Source organism: Taurulus bubalis, assembly GCF_910589615.1.
Source record: "Taurulus bubalis genome assembly, chromosome: 2".
NCBI lineage: Eukaryota > Metazoa > Chordata > Actinopteri > Perciformes > Cottidae > Taurulus > Taurulus bubalis.
In genome coordinates, this window is record NC_136590.1 from 31367519 (window position 1) to 31382748 (window position 15230).

A 15230-nucleotide genomic window follows, 5' to 3' on the forward strand; every position below is an offset into this window, starting at 1 on the left:
GATGGAGGTTTAGACCGGCGGAACTTATCGGCCGACTGGGAAACTGTTGAGCGTTGGACGCCATCTTGGCTCCACGGACAGACAGCGAGCTAGCACCGGGGAAACCAGCGGAGCCACAATGGAGATGTTTTCCTCCCGTGACAGTCCTGTGCCTGGCAGGTGATTAACACAGTGAAGCTCCTCCTAAGCCTGCTACGTTATAGACAAACCTACACATTGAGACAAGGTAAGATATTTATATATTATGAGCTTTAAACAGTTTGACGTGTCCTGACCATTTTGGACCAAATGTTACGCGAGTTATCGTCAATGTAGCGTAACCTTTCCGTGGCGATGGTGAGGACAGCTTGTGTTTGCTAGCGAGTAGCCAGATAAATCAGCTTTGGTCTCAATGGTACGTGTCTGAAGGAAGACACATTATTACGCCATCTGGATGGCTATGAACAGTGGAGACTAACTCAACCTTGTCTTTAACCCTGTCTGAAGGAAAAGGACTTAACTCGGTTAGCATTTGACCTTCCACTGACGTGGTCATTTATTCTGTACAGAGCACTGTGCTGCAACTGTGAAGTGGGATGGTACAGCTCGTATTAATATCCATGGCATTGTAAAAGTATGAAGTAGGCTGACATATTTTGCACTGTGACTAACGTTATCATTGGCTTAGGTGCGATGCAAATGCATACTGTGTGTGTCAAACGATGTTGTGTGTCTGCTGAGTGTATTCAGTTTGAATTAGCAGCATCTGTGTCTCATACTAGTTCCTCATTGTTTTTGTTGCAGGACAGAAACTATCAAGATGGATACCTCAAAGCTTCCCAAGATCCAGGACGAGGAGCGAGAAAGCCAGTTTGGATATGTCCATGGAGTTTCTGGACCAGGTCTGCTTTAAGGCCCTTTTTCTTTGCATGGCTAGATTGATGGTTGAGTTTCAGCATAATTCACTTTCCAACAGTTTTGTTCATTGTATTTTTTGTATTTATTCTTTATTTCGAGGATAGCCTAGCTAGCACTAGAATTCAGCAGTAAATGGAAAACATATCTTAAATCCCTTCCCATTTAAACAATACATATCCAATAACATTTTTCAATAACTATATAGATTCTGAAAGAGGGATTTATTGTAACAACATGTACATTTACATGTTGGGAGACAATCCAATAGATTGTCTTATTTCAACACAACAACTAAGGATCTATACATGTGTTAACTCCATAAAGTGTCATTGTATAAGTGTCTGTATTTCTTTCACAGTGGTGACCGCTACTGCGATGGCCGGAGCAGCCATGTACGAGCTGGTTCGCGTTGGTCACAGTGAGCTGGTGGGAGAAATCATCCGTTTAGAGGGAGATATGGCGACTATCCAGGTTTACGAGGAGACTTGTATCCTTTCTGCTGCCACATTACCCACCTCTGTCGTGCATGTGACCATGAGCTTAAAACTAGATTCACATAATAAACGTTACAAAAGACACAAAAGCTACTTTACTCGAAAATAATTGGGTGTCTGTATTTGAAGGTGAGACTGGGGTGTCAAAGTGGTTGCGTTTTGTGTGGTTTACCTTAACTTCATACCACAGCCGGTGTGTCTGTCGGGGACCCTGTCCTTCGGACGGGAAAACCTCTCTCTGTGGAGCTGGGACCAGGAATCATGGGCTCCATCTTTGACGGTATCCAGCGTCCACTAAAGGACATCAATGACCTCACTCAAAGTATCTACATCCCAAGAGGAGTAAACATTGGTGCTCTTAACAGAGACCTGAAATGGGAATTCACCCCTGGCCAGAGTCTTCGGGTAAGAACAAAAAGGCTGAGTGTGGTGTGAATTTCTCTCCTCTGTAAATGTTCTGACTAATTGCACATAATCTCCTGTCTAGGTCGGCAGTCACGTGACAGGTGGCGATATCTACGGCGTGGTGTTTGAGAACTCTCTAATAAAGCACAAGCTGATGCTTCCACCTCGCAACAGAGGCACCGTCACCTACCTGGCCCCACCTGGAAACTACGACATTTCTGTGAGTGTTTGTCCAGAGGCTAATCGCTTGTTTGTTGGATAAACATTTCTGTGGGACTGATTTTCTGACGCCATTGCATCCAGGATGTGGTTCTGGAGCTTGAATTTGAAAGTGTGAAGGAGAAGTTCACCATGATGCAGGTGTGGCCGGTACGACAGATTCGCCCAGTCACTGAGAAGCTACCTGCGAATCATCCGCTGTTGACGGGCCAGAGAGTTCTGGACGCACTTTTCCCGTGAGTAGTAGATTTTTAGCGACTTCAGCCTCTATTTTGAGTCTTCACTTTTGTGGAGCTACATATTTTATATTGTGGGACTAAAATCTGTTAAACTGCATGCCCGTTGTGCTGTACAGATGCGTGCAGGGCGGCACCACCGCTATACCTGGAGCCTTTGGATGCGGCAAGACAGTGATCTCGCAGTCGCTTTCCAAGTATTCCAACAGTGACGTCATTGTCTACGTTGGCTGCGGAGAGCGTGGAAATGAAATGTCTGAAGTGCTGCGAGATTTCCCCGAGGTAGGTGGAAGAAATCAAAATATCCAATTAGCCATGTCTGTTATTTTTACTTTACTGGGTAATTTTAAGCTTAAATAAGAATAAACCAGTAAAGAGAAATTAGAATGATTTTAATATTTGTTTCGAGCAAAATGCCAGTGTTCCTATTGTATTGTGTTAACACTGCTCATGCCCAACAGCTTACTATGGAGGTTGATGGCAAGACTGAGAGCATCATGAAGAGAACAGCACTGGTTGCTAATACATCCAACATGCCTGTGGCTGCCAGAGAGGCCTCCATTTATACAGGTACTAATCGTTCACTTTATAGGGAACAGTCTCATTGGTTGAGCTTGAGTACCGGTGGAGGTTTGTGTCAAATTTAAGAATGTTGCTCAATGTGTTCCTGAGATATGCATTCACGAGAATGGACCGGACAGGCAACTCTAAATCCTAATGCCTGCGTTCACGACTGTCGCTGGCACAAAGGCATAAATACAGAGTGAATGTTCCCTTCCCTTTCACTTTATAAGCAGTGGGAAAACACTTCTCTCTGGTTTGTAATTGTCGGGAGAATCCAATTTGTAAATTTGATGTATCTCTGCAGGGATCACGTTGTCCGAATACTTCAGAGATATGGGCTATCATGTGAGCATGATGGCCGACTCGACATCTCGATGGGCCGAAGCTCTGAGAGAAATCTCTGGAAGATTAGCTGAAATGCCTGCTGGTAAGTTCATGATGGATGTGATTGATTTGATGTATTTGTAAGGACAGTGTGAGACAGTTTGTGTCCATCGTTGTCTGTAGACAGTGGGTATCCTGCTTACCTGGGCGCCAGGCTGGCCTCCTTCTATGAGCGCGCTGGGCGTGTGAAGTGCCTGGGAAATCCAGAGAGAGAAGGCAGCGTCAGCATCGTAGGAGCGTGAGTTGACTTTGATATAAGCAATGAAAATTAGGTCATACTTTGTTATAATTTCTGTAACACAATTTTAAACACATTTGCAGTTGGTGCATTACAATCACAGATAAAGGATAACAAATTATTGTAATTGCATTATTATTGAGAGCTATTGCTCTCAGTAACAATGAAAATAACCATCCCCAAGTTTTCCATTTTGTATGATTGTTCAATTTGTGCAAGATATTGGGTGTTGAAAATGTCTTTGACAGCTAAGTTTTATGATGAGCTTTACATATTATTTAGTTCCGTTTTCATGAAAGTAAGAGAAGAAGGCAACCTAACAAAAACAAACCTAGGCATGCAAGATGCATTATTAATTATTAGACTGACTTTTCCTTCAATACTGTGCATTCCTGTTAGTGTGTCGCCCCCTGGTGGAGATTTCTCAGACCCTGTCACTTCAGCCACATTAGGCATTGTTCAGGTAAGCAATGAGTATTGGCTTGTCAGCTCTTACATTTAATCTCATAGTCAATATATCTTTTTTGCACACCATTCTTGGTATGTGTCAATCTTCTTTTTTTCTTTTTCTTTTTTTAGGTGTTCTGGGGATTGGACAAGAAGCTAGCTCAGAGAAAGCATTTCCCTTCAGTAAACTGGCTGATTAGCTACAGCAAGTACACACGAGCTCTCGATGAATATTATGACAAACATTTCCCCGAGTTTGTTCCTCTTCGTACGAAAGCCAAAGAGATTCTCCAGGAAGAGGAGGACCTGGCTGAAATTGTGCAGCTTGTAGGCAAGGTGAGGTTTCAGATTTTATATTAGATTTTATTTCTAACATTTGCTCCAAATGCACACATTTTTACAGCCTCTCACATCAAATAATTTCTGCATTTGATGTGTGAGATCTGTGTTTTATAGAAGAGGCTTCTATAGAGTTAATGATGCATGTTGTTCGCGTGATGACCTGGTTAATCAACAACTGTGAAAGAATACATTTGACTGATCCTCGTGACCTTGTTTTGCTCACAGGCTTCTCTTGCTGAAACCGATAAGATCACGCTAGAAGTTGCAAAGCTCATTAAGGATGACTTCCTGCAGCAGAACGGTTACACCCCCTATGACAGGTGAAGACCAAACATCTCATTAACCACAAAGCACATTTTTTTATTCAGTGGGATTGAAATGGCTCTCCCACCGTTTTGTATACAATGAACAAACTGAATGTTGTACACATTGAAATAGCTTCTCTTTTTGCTCCACAACAACTGAAGACCTAAAGAAATGTTCATATTTAAGCTCTTTGTAGAAGTTAGCAACATGAGAAAATATAGCCATGAGATACAGCAACTACACAGCTTTGAAATAAATGTGTTTTATTCTAAGACATCCAAGTGATTTCCGTGGGAACAATGAATAACAAATTGGACACAAAATATGTTCCCATCTCTTGATGATTACATAATCTGTGAGCTTCACACATTCTCCTGTCCCCACACACAGGTTCTGCCCCTTCTATAAAACTGTTGGCATCCTCTCAAACATGATCTCCTTTTACGACATGGCCCGACACGCGGTGGAGTCCACATCACAGAGCGACAACAAAATCACCTGGGCTATGATAAAGGAGCACATGGGAGAGATCCTGTACAAAATCAGCACCATGAAGTTCAAGGTACGACTGCGCCTCATTCCGTGAAGAGTTTTATATGTCTGCGTCTAGTTTTTAATCAGTCAAGTTAAATAACTTGTTCTTTGCTCAATGGATTCTTTAGGACCCCGTTAAGGATGGCGAAGTTAAGATCAAAGCAGAATTCGCCCAGCTGGTGGAGGACATGCAGAACGCCTTCAGGACTCTGGAGGAATGAGTTTCCTATCGTCAGTTCCTCTCCCAAATATCCAAACCCCAGTGCAGTGCAACCTAGTGCAGATTGAATGGCCCGTGTTCTTAATGTCTGCCTCAGTCATGTGAAATATTTTATTCCCTGGTGTTTACGTCCACTGAAACATTCCTGCCCAAATGTCCCTTTTAATTTAGTTGATTTTTGACTCATCTACTTCAAAAACATAGTTCTGGAATCTCCTAAGACACCTGAAAATACGGTTTGCTCAGTGAATGTAGCAACACGCCAACATGTTGTGGTTAAAATCAGTGTGCCCCAATCAATTACTTGCACTCAACCAGTGGCGGCATCAAAGAGATGACGGGGATGTTTCTTTTCCCCAGGTGTGACAGTGATCAATACATATTTAATTCAATCAAATGGGAACATGCACAAAGGTAAAGGGACAAACGCACGGGTGGTGAAAGGCATTCTTCCACCTCTTACCTCTTAAGTGTGATAGTAATATTGTGGACAATATACTTGATATTATTTGCAAAAATGTGAATGAATGAGTCTGTTAAGAGTTGTGTTGTATCAGATGTCTCACTATTATATTTGTGGTACGTTGCTGTCTCCTGAAATAGATGTTTAAGAAAAAGATTAAAGTTAATTGTGTCGGTAAGATTTGTTCATCATGTTCTTGGGACGTTTGAGAAGCTTTTGTTTGTGTAAATTATATTAAGCAATGACGATTACTTTGTGGTCTCTCTAGAAATGTGAAATCTTTCATTTACAAAGCAAACTCCTCTGTTTAGCCAAACTCAAACTGATGGGAACGGGAAAGCGATATAAAGGTACTTTTACCATTTGAAGCTGCTGAACAAGAGTGGGAATCAACCTTTGACTGCTGCAACTCATGACCACACAGATGTTCAGTGAAAGACTCTGGCCTCTAGGTGGCAGACATGTTTGAATGACTTCAAACAGACTGTTCGGAACTCTTGCATAATCTACACTGTAGTAAGTATGCGTAGATTGAGAGAAATATTCCGTATGCCTTCTGTCACATAATCTGTTTAATTTTGTACGTATTCCCCTAAAATTCAGCTTTACATATGGGTGTCCTAAAAATAGCTATTTTTTCACATTTAGTGCCTAACTTTGATGTTACTAAAAATAATGAATCCATCTGAAAACATATCAAATCTTAAGTATTTTTTGAAAACATTGAATATTCATAACTAAATGTGCAACAATCAAAGTTAAAGTTTTGAAAAATACGATTCTTATTTACTATTTATATGCTTTTCTGCTTCATCGGGATTGGATGCATGGATCAAAATTGATTGACAGTGAGTGGGGAAAATGAACAAACAACCCCTCACTTTCAGAATACTTTGATTAAAATGTTGCTAAATTCTGGTTGGTGCACAGAAGTGCATGACATCACCTTTTCAACAAGGTGCCAACCTCCAGGTCTGAAAAGTGAAGAGCCACACCTGCGTTCCTTCTGGCCTTCCCGGGCAACTCCTGTCTGATGGAGGTCTAGTAGAAAATGTCTCAGTAGCAGTTTCAAGTCTTCTTCAATACAGCATGATGTTCATTTAGTAGATGATAGTCCTATTTAGAGTAAAGTAGAACATAAAGCAGGATATGCTTAGGTCAGAGCTACCTTGTGATTGACAGGTCGCTACCAGAGCCGTCTCTATGTCACTCCTTCGCAAGCCAAACACTTCCGTTCACTATTACATCCATTTCTTATGTACAGTCTATGTTTTTAACAAGTCCCGTCCCTTTGAAATCAAAACAAAAAATATAACAATCTATTTTGAAATAACCCAAACTGCTTGAAGTTAGGTGGAAAGTTGGGTGTTCATGTAAGAGCCAATCACTCAAAAGAAGCTCAGTGAGAAGGCCTTTAACTTGGAAAACTCTAATAAACTTACTTTACTGTGGAGGAAAGAGCAGAGACAAGAAACAGTTTCATCAAACATGACAGCAAGATATATTTTCCCTTGTTTACTGCATCCAGTCGTCGTGCTCTGCTCGCTGCCAGTACGACATCTGTTTTCATTTGCTGATGTGTAATCTCCAACACATACTCTCAGTTCAGCCTGACTCCCAGCATTAATTCCTCCAAAATAGATTATAGCCGTTATCTCGGGTTCCGGGCTCCATCAAGACTAATGGATGCATTACCCACAGGAGCAAGAGCTGCATCTTTTTTTCTGCATTGATTCAGCCCATCCAGACTTACACCGGTGGACATTAAGAGACTTCTGTGGTCTCAGGATTCATCCGCCTCTAGCTTACAATGCACCCTCCTTTTTTTCTCTCTTTGTTCAGCTCGTAGAGACTGACCGACGGGCAGTGTGTGTGTGTGTGTGTGTGTGTGTGTGTGTGTGTGTGTGTAAATAATAACAGAACTGAAAGTTAAATAAGACAATTGTCTTATTCTCTGTGTAATTAATGACTATAATGTCTCTATTATGAGCAAACTGACTATTGCAACCTCCTGCATGTCTCTGACTATTTCTTGAACTTCTGGGTATTTGCAAAGTGCTCATCATCCAGGCGGCAGTATGCTTTCCCAATTCTTTGAAATCATGGGTAATTTAAAAAAAGCTGCATTTTTCTCCCCATTTTGCTTCGATTTTTTTACGGGCCTCCCTATCATCCGCTAACTAACTGTTGCGTGTAATGAAAAGAAGCTCTCTGTTAAAGTGTTCAGGAGCAAGAATTTAAATCCAAATTCCTGACACTTGCTGAGTTGTGCTCTAAACTTCTGCCAAGTGATCAAGGGTCAAGTAAAAAAAACACTTCCCTGCAGACATCACTTATCACATTGTCACTGTTAGTATCCAGTGTTGTCACAAATATCACACGTAGTGTAATGTATAGAAACCCCTCTATTCACAAACACACACACACACACACACACACACACACACACACACACACACACACACACACACACACACACACACTCTCCTTTCTAGAGTTTTCTGTGTGTGAGCAGCAAGGTCAGGTTGCTAGTGGAAGGAAATGTGATCCCAGAGGGTGGGGCTGCCCTCTGGATCATCACCCACTCTCTCGTCTATGAATGCCTGTCATGTTTCTCATATACGCCCAACGGTCCAGCTCAGTGTGGATTGTTGTTACAGCTTCTGAACACCTCAACATAGCCCTTCAGCTGTGGAGAGAGGCATGAAAGGCTGCTGGCTCTCTGCCTTCCTCAGCCAATAGCACCTACCAAGCATGCCAGTATTCAAACTTCTAATAGAAGCTGAAGCTGTGAAGAAGGCGACGCCAAAGGACAACTGGTGAACTATGTAATGACATGCGAGGAAGATAGTCTTGGGAAAACTGAGCTTGTCAGGAGGAGTCCAAGTTGCCTTCTGTTGGGATATTTCCACCGAGGGAATCCAATCCAAGAGATGAAAACCATCTCAGTGCACTGATACGTTGTCGCCGCAGCACCGCCACAGCAGAAACATGCCCATTTCCTTTTTCAACACAAATGACTGATGAGAAAGTAGGCTGCTGTTTCTCCCTCTCAGTCATTTACTGAAGGAGCTTCGTGACAAGGGGTCATCTTCTAATCATTTCCCTCTTCATCGTTTGCAGAAGATCCCATGACTTTTACCCGGAGAGAGTAAATCTGACTTTTCAGCCCACGTGTGTTGATGGTTTGGTGTTTTTGTGGCAGAAATTTAAGGTAAGTTAAGGGAGAAAATATTTAATCTTGGTTTTGTAAAAGGGGATGGTTTTATTAAACACAACATTAAATAAGTCATCGTGTTCATTACTAGATAATGCAGTTTGATTACTACTCATATAAAAACTGTTATATTAGGAAATTAGAATAAGACAAACAATCAAAAGTTGATTGAAATATTTATTTTGTCTTCCTATTTGTAATGTTTATTCAGTTTATTGTATAGATCCAAATCAGGCTCTGTATGACAAAATTAAATAATAACTCACACAGACAATAACTCAAGTACATCTCTGAGTGTTGAGAACTTGGGTTCGCTGACCCAGATAGTTTGTCTCTGTGGACACTGTGGCCTTGTTTCAACAAATTACTTTCGAAGCTCTTGGGGACTGAGCATCGTCTGATTTTGGACATCATTAATTTCTACAAAAAACAGAAGATCTTGCAATTAGTAACAGGTTGAGTCCAGTAAAAGTTGCTTTAACCTGTATGATCTAGGGTAAGATGTGTGTGTGTGTGTGTATGCGTGTGCGTGTGTGTGTATGTGCGTGCGTGTGTCTGTGTGTATGTGCGTCCGTGTGTCTGTGTGTGCGTGTGTGTGTGCGTATGTCTGTGGTTGTGTTGTGTGTGATTGATAATTTACGAATATTAAAAAAAAGAAATTATAGTCCTGAGGATTGTTATTGGTTGTGGTAGGATATACTTTTTCATATGCAGCAGTAAGTTACACATTTTTTATATTTCACCTGTAGTGCAAGAGTGTATACAGAGTTTAAATTGATGGCCTTTTTTGTTCAAATGACAGCTTATACACTATACGCAAGCCATTATGAAATGGGAGAAGTTAAAGCCTCCAGAGCCAGATGACCCTATGTGTTGCTGTGAGTGTGATATCGACCAGTACGGATGTTGCTGTGACTGTGAAGATCTGGATGAAGCCTTTAACAGGTATGAAGGGAGAAAGAAAAAGGGCCAGTACTAATAAGAATATACTGAAGTACTGTACTGGAAAATGAAGTAGGCCTAGAAGTTTGAAATGTTTTTCACACTCTTTTAAAGACTGCTCTAAGTAACATTGTCTTTATCATGTATGACCAAGAAAGATAAATACTGCAGTCAGCAGCTGGCTAGCTAGCTTAGCATAATGACTGGAAACAGGGGGAAACAGCTAGCCTGGCTTCACGGAGTTGTGTCCATGGTTACCCTACATTTAAAACATGCAAAAACATTTTGAAAACATAAAAACATGCAAAAGCTTTTGAAAACTCTTGTGAGGCTCGCTGCCCGCTGATGTAGCCTAACCTTAACGATGCTATATTGATCTTCAGTGCATTAGCAGCAAACCACTAGTTGTGTTGTTGTCCGAGCTTCACCTTACTGTCGGCCAAATGTATGCTTTTGGTGCATGCTGGTGAATGTGATGATGCTTGACTGGCTAACTCATGGCCGCCGCTCTGCACTGCTCTCATACAGATAAGAATGGCGTCCCAACGAACAGCCTTGTTGCAAAAGCATATAGCCCATCCTCCAGTAAACACTGCTAGCTCTGTCATCACTTTTTAAAATTGATTAAAGTTAACACTTTTAGCATCGCTAGCTGCCATCCGCCAGCTCAGCTGCACCAACAAGGATTCATTTTAAAACCAGATTAGATCATGGTTTGAATGTAAAACCTCAATAAACATGATCTTACAAACAGGAAAGATTCAATTTCAACATTTAATATGTGAAAATGAGTAATGTTTGGCCAATTAACTGACTTTTTGTTTTTTTTATTTATTTATTTGAATTTGGGTGATAGAGGATCTCCATACTGATTGCAATCATTTTCATTTTGATATAGTTTTGTGCAACAGAGCGCTGCTTCATTTAAAATCTTGCTAAACTCAGATTAGAAATAATCATAAAATTTAAAATAAATTTAAAAGATTAAATAAGACCTTGTTGATGCAATCCAGCCATAAAGTGTTAATTATCGAGCTTTAGTGGCGCTGGGAGGCAGATTGTGTGACCTTTCCAACAGAGCCAGAATAGCTATTTCCACCTGTTTCCTTCTTCTTCTTTTTTCTCCTGGCAGTAGCTTTTTCAATTTAAATTGAAGTCATCAGACTGGTATCAATCTTATACATCTAACTTTTGGAAATAAAGTAAACATGTGAATTTCACAAAGTGTTTATTAACTATTCCTTTCATATTACACCAATCGTGAGGTGCTGTCTCGTAGAGGGGCGCTGAGTTAAAATCTAGATTTCAAGCCAATAACGTTTTTAGTTTTTGTTGCACTTACATGTTGCATATTCCTTTATAAGCTTTTTCAAGTTACTATAGGGGGCCTCTCAGAACCTAAAGATTCTGACACCTGATATTTCCTCACAATATTTATAAAATCTGTATTATGCTTTTACAGCTATACACTGTAACTGAAAAAGCAGTGCATATCATGTGAAAGCAGCATGATGATTTGATTTTAGAGTGTATTGAAAAATGTATGTTGCACAAGCATAAGAAAAAACAATGCCTTTCTACCAATGAAAAGAGCAACTGTAAAGGCCACATTCATGATTATGAATGTTTGTATTTATGACTTGATGACCATTGTCTTCTATAGGTGGCTGAAAGACAGGCCCCCTAAAGGTGGATGTCAGTCCTCTGTATGTGGGGCCATCATTGACAGACTCGAGATCTCTATGATCCCGGTCCTGCTGCTGCTCCCTCTCCTGCTGCGGGTGGCAGCGCTGCACTACCTGCTGGGCATCATCATCCTGACAGCTCTGCCCGGCCTGGTGCTGTGGTACTACTACGCCACGCACAGAAAGAAGAGACCCACACTCTTCTTCCTCACCCTTGCTCTCTTCTCCCTGTTCTACATGTATTACCTCTTCATCACAGAGATTTTACCTCGAGGAGACGTCAGCCAGCTGGAGCAGTGTGCTGTGACCACGGGGGTGATTCTCACCGTAGTCTGTCTCATTCACACTAAGAGAGGCCCAGGGTTGGTGACCACTTCCCTACATGAAGCACACAGTCACTGTCAGGAGGCCGACAAGAACTCCACACAACGTAATGGATTTATCCAATCAGGAGCATCCTCAGAGATTGGAGCAGAGTTGCAGACAACAAAAGAGGCCCTGACAGCAAAATGGAGCACATGTCCTGTGTGCAAAATAATGCGACTCCCACGGACCGGACACTGCCGGACTTGTGGATCATGTGTCCAGCGTCTGGACCACCACTGTATCTGGTGGGTTGGACATAACAGATGTATTTATATGTATTGTGTGGCCAGTGAAGTAATTAATACGTTTATGTATCGTGCATTCAAGAAAATGAATATGGAAGGAAAGTCTTTCACATGTAAACTTTAAAATCTGCATCACTGTACATACACTAGGTGTAAATAGCCACAATATCAGGCAGCGTGTTGCTGCTTTAATCTCTAAACTGGTCCATTGTGTTGTGTCTCTGTGTTACGTCTGTATGTGTTGGGGCGTTGTAGGATAAACAGCTGTGTTGGACAGGCAAACCATCGGAGTTTCTTGCTGACCCTGTCAGTGTTCCTGTTGACCTCTCTATATGGCATCAGTGTGGTGCTCCGCACCCTCTGTCCTCGACAGTATCTAGTGACGGCTCTCCTCTACTGCCCCGGCGTCTACAGCCAGTCCAGGTACGGCCCTCATTCATGTTCTGTTGACTGCAAGCATCCCCTGCTGTACACGCTCAAACCAGTCCATATGTAGCTATGTGCCAACAAACTATGGAACACTCGTGCCACTGACGGGCATGGCCCCCCAGCACCATCATATTAATGTTCTTCATCACTTTGTGTTGTGTCTATTTCCCTTTTCTGTTGAGAATATAACTGAGACTTCTGCTAGCTTTGAGCCACTGCTTAAGCAGAAGTCTCAGTTACAGAACATACTTAACTATTACTTAACTAACGAGTAGTAACTACTGAATTAATGAGTAGTAACTACTGTATTCATCATGACATGTATTAATGCTTTGTAAAGCATAGATAGTCTACACTTTAGATTAGGTCACAGAACATGCTTAACTAATACTTAACGAAAGGTTAGTAACTACTGAATTAGTAGTAACGCGTACTTGAATTCATCATGAATTGAAGCATTTTTTTATCATTTATTAACACTTTACAAATGATCTTATTAATCATCTATGAGTCCTGAATACTTTATTGACAAATGGGGAATTCATCATTTATAGTATAAGTATGAAACCATAGCTTATTAATCAAGAATGAAACATTTATAACTGTGTTTATGAATGAGTTACTAATGAGTATTCATGCTGGAATAATGCTTTATAAATGATGAAATCAGTGCTTTACTAATACTAAAAAGTGTGTAGTTATTATAAAGTGCTACCGAAACACCTGCAGTTTGTACAGGATTTGCACTGTAGGCTACACCCAAAGGACAACCTCCAGACCTGCAGATATCTTCTATCATACAGAATTTACAACAATACTGGTGCATTCACAAAAACTGACTTCCAAAATTCACTCCATGTTTTTCATCTGACAAAATATTCTGCTTCAATTCGTTGTAATTCAGCATTTAAAAAAAAAAATGTTTCACTGCGGACAAAATTGTTTACTCTCGCACACCTGTATTACCACGGGGTCTAGCAGCAATCTAACAGCACCATGAAACAACATTTATATAACCACTATAGAGAGCTGGAGGAATCAGTCCTTAATCTGGTAATTAGTTCCTGGTTTCTTCATCTCAAAGTCAATGGATTTTTTTTATGTGTTTTTGGTTAGATGCCTAAACATCATCAGGCCGACTAGTTCATACTCACATACTTGTTGTTCATACTCGCACATTAACATTTACTTTTCACTTGTGGAGGTTGCATTCACGCATCGAAAATCACAAAATTGGCCTTTACTTCATTCATTTATTATAACTGCATGCATGTATTTTATTGTTGTTTAGCTGCGTCAGACTAACTTATATATTTTACATACTCTGCATGCATGTCTTTATGTGTTGTGCTTCTGACATGTATGTTTTTTGCATCTAACAATACAACATAATCTTGTGTTGTTTTATGAGCCTCTGTGGTGTATGTCTTAATAGTACTTGACAATGTAGTACAAGAGTGTCCTGAATGATGTTGTACTTATATTGATGCTATATATTCTTTTATTGTTTCTGCATGCTTTCTAAAGGGTAAATAATGAATACATTTGTAATTGTAATCTTATATTCTGTTTTTAAGGTGACTTTGTAACACCTCTCCAGGGACTTTACAGGATTTTTTTATTAATGTGCACTGTTCCTCCCAAATAAACTAATACAATAAAAAAAATGAATTTGTGAAGATTATCTTGCAACAAAACCGTACATGTTTTGTTTTTTTCACAAAGCAATTTTTTTATTATCTAAATTGCAATTGAGAAATACCATTGACAAAGGGAACCAGTGCGATGCTAAATTCTGGGTTGGCCTACAAAAATGTGTCATCCCCGCACCACTCAGTGACAAAGACAAACTGTAATTTATTCTACATTCTTTAGGGTGATAACGTCATAAAACATTATAAGTGTCATTTGAAATCCTCAACCAAAGCTTTGAATGTAAAAAATTATGGCCTTCGATGCAATAATGAATTCATACATGTATTATGATTAATTTTGTCTCAAGAAATTAGCATGAACAGCAGATATCTTTTTGCAAGGCGTGCATGCGTGTATAATCATTTTAAGCATGGCAACTTTCCCTCTTTTTTTCCTTGAATTGTGTCATATTTACCATAAATGAAGATTGGTGGACACTGATTATCGGATCAACCTGAACTATGTTCCTAAAATGAAACAATAGGTTTATAACAACGTGGCAGAATTACAAACATTCAGATAAAGTGATCAGCTGCCAGAGGAGCCAGTTTTTTAAAATACATTTCAAACCGTGGGCTGTAAATTATACTACTGTAAAGTTACATTCACTCTTGCTTTATCTCAACAGCATGGCCCTTTGCTTCACCTGTGCGTGGTACAGCAGCATTGTCACAGGTGGACTTCTTTATCTGTTGGTGGGACAAGTTCTGAATATCAGCTTCAATGTGACCGAGCGGGAGGCTCAGCTGGCTCTGAGGAACAAAACAGGCCAGAGACGCCTTTGGGGACTCGTCATCGACACGGGAGAGTATTCACGTGGCTTCTATCAAAACTGGGTTGAGTTCCTCACCATGGCAGATGCCTCGCTTTCTCCTCGCTCCAGCCTCACTGACTTGGTCTAG

The 15230-nt window shown here is 40.6% G+C and overlaps 2 protein-coding genes across 2 annotated transcripts; both read left to right on the plus strand.

Moving 5' to 3' along the window:
• The first annotated feature begins 787 nt into the window (after positions 1-787).
• Positions 788-5918, plus strand: LOC306733353 (V-type proton ATPase catalytic subunit A-like). Its single transcript, XM_079214577.1, has 14 exons — positions 788-881; positions 1256-1384; positions 1582-1796; positions 1879-2016; positions 2100-2251; positions 2371-2533; positions 2713-2821; positions 3120-3242; positions 3323-3437; positions 3837-3900; positions 4017-4220; positions 4452-4546; positions 4923-5094; positions 5195-5918. Exons 1-14 carry the CDS (start codon positions 800-802, stop codon positions 5285-5287), a joined length of 1854 nt encoding a protein of 617 aa, XP_079070703.1. The 5' UTR covers positions 788-799; the 3' UTR covers positions 5288-5918.
• Positions 5919-9792: 3874 nt separating this feature from the next.
• On the plus strand, positions 9793-15230 carry LOC306732958 (palmitoyltransferase ZDHHC23-A-like; the record flags this gene model as incomplete). Its single annotated transcript, XM_079214139.1, has 4 exons — positions 9793-9911; positions 11572-12204; positions 12460-12627; positions 14957-15230. 4 exons carry the CDS (start codon positions 9793-9795, stop codon positions 15228-15230), a joined length of 1194 nt encoding a protein of 397 aa, XP_079070265.1.

Bases quoted from the DNA above. Each gene is read 5' to 3' on its own strand.
- LOC306733353 (XM_079214577.1), top strand. From the start codon at position 800: ATGGATACCTCAAAGCTTCCCAAGATCCAGGACGAGGAGCGAGAAAGC. The intron at 2,252-2,370 runs GTGAGTAGTAGA...TGTGCTGTACAG, and splicing joins GTTCTGGACGCACTTTTCCC to ATGCGTGCAGGGCGGCACCA. The intron at 2,822-3,119 runs GTACTAATCGTT...GTATCTCTGCAG, and splicing joins AGAGGCCTCCATTTATACAG to GGATCACGTTGTCCGAATAC.